At 32.8% G+C, this 12,163-nt stretch overlaps 1 protein-coding gene across 5 annotated transcripts in view; it reads right to left on the bottom strand.

Annotated features, from left to right (window-relative positions):
- Window positions 1-1,954: 1,954 nt before the first annotated feature.
- LOC106871349 (polypeptide N-acetylgalactosaminyltransferase 11) overlaps window positions 1,955-12,163 on the bottom strand; it is a 100,611-nt gene continuing 90,402 nt past the window's right edge. For 4 of the 5 annotated variants that reach the window (XM_014917755.2, XM_014917752.2, XM_014917753.2 and 1 more), the window contains 2 exons: window positions 4,479-4,589; window positions 2,367-2,893 (listed from right to left, as the gene is read on the bottom strand). In XM_014917755.2, coding sequence (XP_014773241.1) covers window positions 2,558-2,893; window positions 4,479-4,589 — 447 coding nt within the window. In that variant the 3' untranslated portion in view covers window positions 2,367-2,557. Of the gene's footprint in view, window positions 2,268-2,366; window positions 2,894-4,478; window positions 4,590-12,163 lie in introns of those variants that run through there. The other variant, XM_014917754.2, reaches the window with a different exon arrangement.

Here is a 12,163-nt window from a genome sequence, read left to right as displayed (position 1 = left end):
GTATTCTTGTATTATTTTATTATTTAATTGATTTTTAATGATAATTGAATAAACGTTTTTAGTCTTAAATAGTCTAGCTTTAACTATTGCATCATTTAAATATGTGCTAATATTATCTTTATTATTATTTTAACCTCAAACTACGTTCAAATTGTATTCAAAATTTAAGCTGGTTTTTGTATATAATATACCTGTTAGCATATATAATATTTTTCTATCTTTATACAATAAGTATTTTATATAAATTCATTTGGTACTTATTGTTGGTTGATATATACATTTATTTATTATTATTATTGTTGTATTTTGACCTGAAGATTAGCTGTATTTTTGAATAGAATTGATTTTTGATAATTTTAATCGATTTAAATTTCCTTTTTATTTAAAAATTAGTTATGAAACACGTGTAGTCATTTTATTATCTTTATCTTATGATATTTACTTTGTATTATATTATACTCATTTATTGTGCTTTTAATTATTAATTTTTCTATATGTGACAGTGGATTTTCATCGATGAGTTCATGAACCTTGGTTCTTTTCCCTAAAACTATATATTTATATATATTTTACTCTGTGAAACTTAATTTAATTTAAATTTTTAATAAATTGATTTTAATTGAGTTTTTACCTGTAATTTTGGATTTTATCCCTAATATTATTATATATATATATATATATTATATATATATATAATATGGGTAAAAATATAGAAACAAGAAGTTGAAAATGCACTGGGAGTATTTTTAAAGGCTTAACTTGTTTCACAGATTTTTCTGATTTTCAGAAGTTAAGTGAAATAGAAAGATATGGGGTTACACCACAACTGTCTTGCTTCTGACTGGAGTTCGAAAATTCTCTTGATTTTATAGAGAGAGCCTGGCTCAATTTAGTATCTGTTTAGGATACAATTTGATTGGTAAAGGATGATAATGTGATTAAGCTTAGAAATGTATCAATGTCATGTGACACTATTTTTGATGATGTAAGTTAAGGCTGACATGGTTAAATGAATGTGTCTACTGACAGTCCAAAACAATCAGGGCTCTCTAAATTTAATCTGTAAAATGGTAGAGTGGATAGAAGTTGTTTAGATGTATTCCGGTGGCTAAATGGTTATGATTTGTACATATGCATGTAGACATAAAATTTTTGTGTTAGTGTCATGTGAGAAAAAGTCATGATTGTACCCAAAGTTTAGGTTATTAACTGTGTGAATTCAACGTCAAGTGAGTTTGAGCATGAATGTTGGTGAATGTATTTTGTTAAAGTTTATTCAGTCTTGATTTGTATTTTTGTATGAATATATTTTCTTTGTTTATTTGTGCTTTATCTATGGTATTGACTGAATACAGGTAAAGTGGGAAGACTTGGGATTTGGGGGATCTATTTTTTCCACATATGTCTTTAATAAAGCTGATGCAAGTCCCTAGACACAAGTCTCTAGGCACATTTACTCAACTGTTTCAGCCATAACTTATTGCACCAAAAATACTGTTACATGACATTAATATATGGATGTAGCGGGGAACTCACAAAAATTTTAAAGTCTAATCATGTGACCATCCTTTGCCAATCAAATTGTATCCTAAACAGATACTAATTCAAGCCATGTTCTCTCTGTTAAAACAAGAAAATTTTCGAACTCCAGTCAGAACCCTAACAGTTGTGGCATAGCCTCATGTCTTTCTATTTCACTTAACTACTAAAAACTAGAAAAATTTGTGAAACTGGCTAAACCTTAAAAAATAAACTACCTAACACACTCAAATTGTATTCTCAACTTCTTTTCCCTATGTGTGTGTGTATATGTGTGTGTGTGAATGTATGTGTGTGTGTGTGTGTGTATGTGTGTGTGTGCCTTTGAGTTTGTCTCTCATCACATTTTGATAACCAATGTTGGTTTCATTATGTTTAGCATAAGAGACCAAGAAAATAAATACCAAACTTAAAAAAAAAGTACTGGGGTTTATTTGTTAGTCTAAACCCTTCAAGGCAGTGCACTAGCATAGCTGCAGTCCAATGACTGAAAAAGTAAAAGGAAGCAAAAATATAAAATTTAGGAAAATGTGAAGTAATTGTGACCATGATGTTTAAGAAATATAAAAAATGACAAAAATTTGTTAATCAATTAGGAAACCAAAAGCAAATTTCATGTTTGGGTTTAGGTTATCACAGATGTCGAGTTCCAAGTACGGAATATTTTTATTGGGGTTAGCAGAAAGACATTTACCACTGGCTTCATTGTACAACATTGATGGTACAGACTGGAAAAAAAAAAATTTTGAAATATATAATTAATTTTCTTTCTAATGTTTTGAATATAAATTAAATAACTAATTTAAATTAAATGTAAACAAAGAAGATATTTTAAGCTGTGATTTATTATTTTTTTTAAATACAAAGTAAATGATTAAACATTTCAATATTTATTTAGTTAAAAAAAAAGGATTTGATTTAAAAAAAAAAAAATTTACACAAGATAAAACCTAGGTATTTTCCATGTCTGAGATGGGTTTTAAAACTGAATATGCTTTGAGACTGACATGAAAGTAAATCATTTGATTAGACTGGTTATTAAACCAACATATCTATTAGATTCACTTGCCCAACATATCTCCCAGGCTTCATTAAACACATCTTTCAGATCTTTCAGGCTAACTGGTCTGTTAAGTCTATTAGACCAACACACCTGTAAGGTCTGAATCTGAAAGATTAACACATTTATTAAAACTAATAGACTTACTGAATTGAACCATATCCATTCTTGAGTTCCTCTACTATTATGACATTTCATTAATCTTGGAAAGCTTTTCTTGAATCCAACATCATTGATTTCCAGACATAACTTATTAGCTAATCTCAGTTCATTATCAAATGTTTGATACCATTGCTGCAAATTAATATATATAATGGATGTAAAATTGTACCAAAAAAAAAAAAAAAATTAGAGCATCAAATAATGAACAGGAAAAAGTGGTTCAACTGGTTAAGTTTTTATAATTTATATCTTTCATAAATCCAAGACACCTGTAAGGTCTGAATTTGAAAGATTAACACATTTATTAAATGCATAGTGGTGAGTCCCTTAACACATTGCGGTATTAGGGCACCAATGAAAACTTGCCTCCATGGCACATCTGAAGCATAATCCTCTCCTAATTACACTCAATACAACATGCTACTGAAACATTCAATTTTAAAGTGCTCCCATTGTTTACAGAAGTAAATTCTAGTAACCAATAGTATTCACTGATAAATAAGTCACTTTTGAAATGGACCCAACATAAATAACAAGGTGAGTAACAAGCAGTCAACTCAGATATTTGTTGTAGGTGCATGTATTTATAAATGTATGGAAATGTATCTGACTCTTTGTGTACATGTGTATGCTCATGTGTACAGTACTTACAGAGAACAAAACTTCCTCACTTATGATAAGAATAAGAAGTCAAAAGGGCATTGCCCTGATGACCTAAAAGCTTACAATTTGTATCCTATCAATAATGTTTCACAATATCCCTCGCATAATTCTCAGTAACTCAATCAATTTAGCTGTAAACAGGTACCATAACATGTCACAGCATAGTGGTGTAAGCAGTAAAAACTTTGACAATTGTTTCACTAGTTTGTAGTGTAACGATAAAAATGTCTCATAGGCCTAGAGAAACAATAGGAAACACTCTAGTATTTTTACTAGAGTCCCAACAATGCTTTGACTAGTGATTCAATAATCCAATAATCTATGAGGCCATGGGACACTATACAAGTAGGAAAATCTTGATAATGTTAGTCACCAATTCATAACAGTTAAAATTAAGATCTAATTTTAATGGTTTATAAACATTGGAAGTCCCCAATTATAATAATCAAATGTAATGTTAGTAAGCATTGAATAAATGAAAGATATTGTTAGTTGAAATGGTCTTTTATTTATATTGTTATTATTGTTACAATGTAGAAGACAACTTCTTATAGAAGTAGTTGTACACATGTTACTTGTGTAGATAGTAAATTCATCTGTGGGTGACTACTAGAGAGAGAAAGGGTAAGAGATTCTAACCAAGTAGAAAGTAAAAGCTGTGAAGTCCTTTGCATAAAGGTGCTTCCTCCATCAGTGCTGGAAGAAAGAAGAAAGACAGATGCTCTTTGGCTAAAGGCCTAACGACCAAAAGAGGTAGAAACAATTTGGGTTTGCTTATTTATATCCTTCCTAATGAAACTAGGTCAGGCTAAACAAATGATTGTTTCCTCTGTATAAGTTTTGACCCATGTATGACTTGAGATCAATTCACTTTCATAAATTTCCTTGTGCAACAAGCAAGAATAACAGGCAGAGGACTTGTAGCAAAATGTGGATTCAGTTTTGAATCCTGGCTTAGAAATTTGGTAGCAAATCACAACAGAACATCTACAATAAATCAACTCCAATATGGTACACAAATGACAATTTTGGAGTAATCACAGAATATACAAACCTGCTTCTTTATTTTGGGGCTTGAATCACATTTAGCCAAAATCAGCTTTGAATGCTTAGCATATATTTCCTGAGCTGACTGAATACATAAGCCTGATGCAATATGTACAATCTGCAAATAAAATGAAAAATGTTATAAATATTAGCAAAGCTATTACAGTAGACTATGCTGGACTTATAGTCTGAGACAGTTGATATCCTGGCAACAGAATTCTTTTGTTTCACTTTACAAAGTTTTGCTACAGTTAAAAACTGAACTAATGAAGGTTGCTGCTCAACCTGGTAGAATAGTAGCTAAATCTTAATCAAATCACTGCCTGTTGTCTTAAAAATAAATGAAAAGACCCTTTGGATAATGTGATTCTAGATACATTGTGTCAGAAAAGAGACAGAAATAATTATGACGAGAATGCTTTTTGACCATAGATCCAGTTGGTCTGTGCTAATCTGGTGTTAAAAAGCAACAGTTAAAAGGCATTAACCTATTAAGTCCCAGCGCACTTAAATTTCTGAATATTACTTTTAAATTTTTACAGATGATTGAAAATATGTTAAAATGAAAAAAATAATTATTAAAACTCCTTTACTTCAAGTAGAAATGGAAATACTTGGTGTCCTATAAATAGGACACTAAGACAATGTGATATAGCTTATTTAATGTTCTCATTTAGTGTCTTATTTATAGGACAGTGGGACTTAATGGATTAATGGTTGACATTGCCATAAACCTGGTACAAGTGAACCAAAATATTTTGTCCTCCATAACACACACAATTATATACAACCACTTCTCACTGACTGTATAGAAAATGGAATATTAACATGGATGACAAAAGGAAGGATCTTGTTAATACAGAAGGATAAAGAAATGAGAGGAAGGGAAAGACAGTAATTATAGGTCCATTACAGGCTTACTATTGCTTTGGAAATTACTGATAAATTGTACAGATTTGAGAGGAGTATCTATTACCAGAGGAATAAGAGGAATGCTGAATGAACTCGAGAGGAAATGCTGATTTATTTTATATTGATAGCAAGATAATAAATGAAGTTTGAGAGTAAGAAGGAACTTAGCAGTTAGTTAGAGAAACAATAAGAAGCATATGATAATGCTGCACACTGTTGGCTTTTGGAATATCAGAGGACACTAAGAGTTTTTTTTTATAAAAAGTGATGAGACAAAGATAGATAAAATTTAGGCTTAGAGCAAACGCAAAATATGTGGAAAGGGAGACCAAAGTATTAATCATCTGAGTGAGTGCAGTAAGCACAAAAACAGAATATTTGCTGTAGCCCATCTTTTACACCATCTTTTACAACATAAAAACTGACAATAAATGGTATAAACAATTGCCAAACAAGGTACATGATAGCGACCAGGCCACAATCATCTGGGATATGCCTGTTCAAACTGACAAAGAAATAAAAGCTAATTGACCAGACATAATTATCAAGGATTAAAAAAAGAAAAAAAATATACCTGCTTACTGATAGACACTGCAGTCCCTTTTGACCAAAATATTGTCCAAAAAGAAGTGGAGAAATTGTAAAAGTACAAAGTACAAATTGAAGTATTCAAGATGTGGGGTATGAAGGTGAAAATAATACCAGTAATAATTGGAGCATTATGCATGATAAAAAAACATATGAAGAAAAACGTAGAAGCTATACCTGGATCCTCAACACAACACACTATCTAAAAAATAGCCCTGTTAGGAACAGCCCACATCTTATGCAAATGACAATCAGTTCAATAATACAAACTAAACAAAACAATCCACAAACACAAAACACTCTACACATCAAATATCCAATGAAAAAAACTACCACCAGTAAGATTACCCAACACATTACACACACAACACACAATACAAACACTAATACATCAAAAGATTGCACCACTTCTCAAAAAAAAAAGAAAGAAAAACTAATGCAATGCAATACTGGGAAGAGTTTGCACATTACCATCAATAAAAAAGAGCACACAATGCTGCACACATCCCAGTAACATGGAGGTGTAGCAGGTGATGCAGTAGAAATTTGCCTCAAACTATCAAGTATTGAACAATGATAGATAATAATAGTAATAAATGGCCTGCTTTGATAGCAGCTGGACTTGTTCTTTGCTACTCTGACCAGTCAGCAGCTGAAGACAGAAATATTAAAACAACCCAGCTGTATAACTGAAAGATAACTTTAAAAGCTTAACTATCTACAGTTTTCTCTGTGCAAACATACAACCATCTCACATACAGCTTTAAAAAAACGTGAATATCTTCAATTTTCAGTGAGTATTCTTTAACTTGTTTCAGTGATTTGACTGTGGCCATGCTGGAGCACCACCTTTAGTCAAGCAAATCGACCTCAGGACTTATTCTTTGTAAGCCTACTACTTATTCTATTGAAACAATGGTGGGAGGACAAACACAGACACACATATATATACACGAGGGGCCTCTTTCAGTTTCCGTCTACCAAATCAACTCATAAGGCTTTGGTTGGCCTGAGTCTATAATGCCATGCAATGGGACTGAACCCGGAACCTTCTTACTACACAGCCACTCCTGCACCTATATCTAAAATTTCTTTCAAAACAACTTTAAAAACTTGAATATCTACAGTTTTCTGTCTGAACATGGAAACAATTATCCTTCATATAACTTTAAAAATGTGGGTGTTCCTTTAACATAACACGACAAAACCAAAACAAAAATTCACCTTTTTCCGTGACAATTTGACAATTCACTTCAGATATCTTCATGACCTCCGTGACAGCTGCTAAAATAGGAGGAGGAGAAAAAAGCTAATGGGTTGTGTGTGCATGCTTGTTCTTGTCTGTGTCTCTGTGTGTCTCTGTTCTGTTTTTATGTATTTATGTGTTGTGGTGTATAGATATGAATTTCATAAAATGCATTAGGCAGTATTATACTATCTACTCTTTAGTGGTTAAAAAAAAAAAAAAACATTGACTAGCGATGTATAAACTTCGATTCTGTTTCCTGCTTGAAAATTCACATACACACATGAAGCAGGTAAGAACAAATATGCAAGGCTTTTTGCAGGCGTAATTTCGTTATATCTATACTCCACAACACATAAATACATAAAAACAGAACAGGCACAGACAAGAACAAGCACACGCACACAACCCATTAGCTTTCTTCTCCTCCTCTCATTTTAACAGCTGTCATGAAGATCACGAAGATATCCAAAGTGAATTGTTGAATTGTCATAGAAAAAGGCAAATTTTTGTTTTGGTTTTGTCAAGTTATATCAAGGAATGCCAAAATGAGAATACCTACAATTTTCTCTGAATATTTAAAATTTCTTTTTCCTCTGATTTTGGAATATGTAAACATCTCTTTTATTGCAAGAACACTCCACCAGCTAAAGCAACTTCAAAATTAAGCAACTCTATCTGAGTACATAATTACTTAATTTCTTCTAGCATCCCTCTTTCAGATCTAGGAAAAATTGAAGCATCTCCAAAATACTCAGAACACTTTCCAAAACTGATAACAAGTGCAGAAATATTTTTTTCTATTGGTAACTAAAACAGAATAAGGTCTCCCACCACACTGATTGAATGACCATAGTGGTAGTAAACACATATATTGACTTCTACTGACCACTCCTTTGTTCGTTGGTCCTCTTTCAGCATCTGCTAGCCTATTTATAGACTGGTGGTATCTGGCTGTGTGTCTGCCAAGCTGTGTTTCTTCCTCCTACTACCCACACTCTAATGTACTTACGACTGTCTGAAATTCAAGGCAAGAGTTGTAGCTAATAACATTTAATAATACTAAGCAATGGTGGGAACAAATCCAGCAGACTTAAATTCGCCAGCAGTAGCTCATAAAATATCAACTACACTGTTGGCATGGCTACAAAGAGTGGCAGTAGGGACAGAGACAGTGATAGTGGTAGTGGTGGTCAACTATGGCCAAGGTGGTGGTAATTGTAACAACAATAGTGGTGGTGATAATAATGGTAGAAGCAATAATAACTGTTTCTTCATTAGCCACACAGGGCTCAATAATAATATTAATGTAGTAAAAAAATGTTTTATGAAACAAAAAGGAAAATTCAAATAGTACATTAAATCGCTTGTCCTATGGTTAAGAACTGCCCCACCTCAAGCCCTCCAAGATCACCACCACAGAAAGAAAAATATAAGTGGATCAAATGGACTTGCGAAGAGTATAGAGAAGTAACATACATTTATTACTATGCAATTAAGTAGGCATCTCAAGAGAGACACAATATAAACTCTTACAAAATATGGAGAACATGAAATCAAGATAGCAGGCCCTATTTAGAGAAAACAAGTTCACAAATGTTAGGAGGGATATCTTTTTGAAATAATAGACTTATAGATAGTGAAATATACAACAGGAAAGAAATGAAGAATCAGATGAAGAGAGTAGCCTGTCATGAGTCTTAATTGAAAGACTGCTATCTGACCAAAACACAAAAAGGCCTGAAGAAATAAATTGTAATGAAGCTGATAAAGATAGCCAGGAAAGTGGTAAAGAAACAGTATTTAAAGATCACACATTTGCTGAAGAACACAGAGTGTCTATGATGGAAATGAAGCAGAAAATTCTGAATAAGCTTTCAGTTGTGACAATAGAACCACTTCATAAATTCTCAAATACAAACCAGAATAAAAAACAAATTAAAATTGGCAACTATGTAACAAAAGAAATGATACAAGAATTAAAACCTGATCTTACTGAGTTAAATGAAATTATTTACACAACTGTAATTAAAGCAAAGGACTTCACAGCTTTTACTTTCCACTTGACTAGACTCTGAGAATACAAAGAGAACCAAACCTGGGAAGAAATCCAAACTGGAGAAGTAAAATTGAAAAAGAAATTGAATTAATGAAAAGGGAAATATCAATATTAAATGAACTAATCTGTTGAAATGATGTAAGATCCCGTAAAGAAGAAAGACGAATAGAAAATATGGATTCTCACCAAGAACTGATGTTAACAAAAGAAACACTGTAACAAAAAGTCCAAGCAAAAGCTATGAGAACAAGTTTTACATGCAAAATAAGCTGCTCACATCTAATGCCAAAACATTCTATAGAGATATAACCATTGAAGACCATGGAAGAAGTTGAAAACTTTTGGAAAGATTTGGAGTGATGAGAAGATATACATTGAAAATGCCGATTAAATTAGATGCACAGAAGGATCCTACCAAAATTTACAAGAAAAAGCTTGGGAAGACATCACAAGAGCAGACCTAAGGATGACACCCACAAAAGCTCATTAATGGAAATGCCCCAGTAAAGAGAGTGTGAAAAATTTCTGGCTCTCATTGCTCCCTTGCACACATGGAAAATTAGTTCAACTGTTCAATGAAATTATGAGAAATCCTAAGGAAACACTAGACTGATTAGCTAGTAGTATTACTTATCTGCTCCCAAAGAATAATGAAACCAAAGTTAAAAAAACTATTGGTCTATGACCTGTTTATTCACCACTTATAAAATTTTAACATCTAATTGTGTGGAGAAAACATGCATTTATTAAACAGAATGATATTTTTTCCCCCTGAACAAAAAGGGTGCTGTCAAGGCTCATATGGATGTAATGACCAACTCCTAATTAATCGCATGATCTGTGAGAACTGTTACGTGTGCAGAAATATCTGTTGTACATGGACTGATTACAAAAAAGCTTTCAACAGCATACCATATTCATGGAACTGAACATATTCAAAATTTCTCCTGTAATTTCAAATTTCCTGAAGCATGTTATTGTGGAATACATGTTATTGTGGAATACAAATCTCCAATTATATCACTCTAATGGAGTACTAACTTCAAACAATATCAGCATCAACTGTGACATTTTCCAAGGTGACTTACTTTCACCTCTAATTTTTTTTACATAGCTCTGATACCCTTTACAAGTGAATTTAACAGAATAGGGTATGGGTATAAAATTGATAAGAAAATTAACTGTTTATTTTATATGTATGGATGACTTAAAACTCTATAGCAAAGACAATAATGAGCTTTAAGACCTACTACATAGAGTGAAAGCATTCAGTAATGACATCGGAATGGAGTTTGGCCTTGATAAATGTGCCGAGGCTACTTGCCAGAAAGGAAAACTGAAGACACAGTTATAAAAGAACTTGAGCAAGAACAAACTTACAAATACCTAGGAATAAATGAAGGCTCTGGCATTCAGCATGCAAGCGTGAAAGAGAAGATCAGGAAGAAACGTAGGAGAGTTTGAGCAGTGCTGAAATCTGAGCTAAATGCACATAACAAAGTGTTAGCCATAAATTCCTGAGCAGTTCCAGTTATTACTTATAGCTATAATGTGTTGAACTGGAATCTCAGTGAAATAAAGGAAATTGACAGAAAAATATGCAAGCTGATGAGTTGTAATAAAATGCACCACCCAAAGGCAGATGTGAATCAACTTTACCTTCCCAGAGCATAAGGAGGTTGAGACTCAATCCAATTAGAACTCTCTTACAAAACCACCATAAAGGAACTGACCAAATATCTTGAAACAACAAACAACTGGATGACAAGAGATGTAAGACGCTTCAATCTGTCATGGAGAGTAAAAAATTTGCTATCAATTTCATTCATGACATCAATGCTGAAGAATCTGAAGGAAGTGCAATGGCAAAGGAAAAAGTGCATGAGCAATTGACTGACAAGTGGGAACAGAAGCCTCTGCATGGCAAATATGTTGACCAGAAGCACATCCATCAGTGGAGAGTGAAGGCTCAAGATCAAAGCTTATTGACCTGGAACAACCAAGCCAATGTGGTGATAAATGGAGTAGATTCAAAATGCCCATTTTGCAATGATATGATTGAAACAGTGGACCACCTAATTTCTGGATGACAGAGTTGGTTAATATGTCAACATCCTAAGATCAAAATTGGCACCCAAGTGGCATAAGCACCACCCTAAGGGAGAATATGTACCAATTCTTTGGGACTTTCCCGTACATAAAGACTGAACCATCAAAGTTAATAAACTGAATATTGTTGTGGAAGACCAAAACAATAAAGCCTGATATTGATTGACATGAGTATTCCTTGTGATCATAATATCTCAGTAAAAAAATTTGATAAACTCAGAAAATATAAAGATTTGCTCATTGAAATCGAAAAAATGTAACATCTCAAAGCAGTTACAATATCAATGATTGTAGGAACTCTTAGAATGATCAAGAAAGGAACTGAAAATTATTTCAGAATGATCCCTGGCTTATCATCCATGCAAGAAGTGTAAAAGATTGTTATGGTATGTCACATATTGAGAAGAGCATTGTTGCTGTGAGAACAATTACAACCCACGTAATTTTTTTCTTCTCTTTCACATAACTTGACTTTGTAAACGAACAATCTGGTGTGTTTATTTTAATGGCCTATCAATGTATACAGTGAGTTTCTTTGTCCTAGATGTCAGAAAGACACCCAACAAGAAATGGAAACAAAATTGAAAGAAGAACTAATAATAATAATAATAATAATAATAATCCTTATAGGCAGAAGACCTGAAATTTGCGTGGAGAGGTTAGTTGATTACATTGACCAGAGTGTTCAACTGGTACCTATTTCATTGACCCCAAAAGGATGAAGGCAAAGTCAACCTCAGTGGAATTTGGAGTTAGAATGAAAGGACAAAAGAAATGC

This window comes from Octopus bimaculoides, chromosome 9, assembly GCF_001194135.2.
Source record: "Octopus bimaculoides isolate UCB-OBI-ISO-001 chromosome 9, ASM119413v2, whole genome shotgun sequence".
Taxonomy (NCBI): domain Eukaryota; kingdom Metazoa; phylum Mollusca; class Cephalopoda; order Octopoda; family Octopodidae; genus Octopus; species Octopus bimaculoides.
The sequence above is the reverse complement of the archived record's forward strand: the minus strand, read 5'-3'. Positions and strand labels throughout refer to the sequence as shown.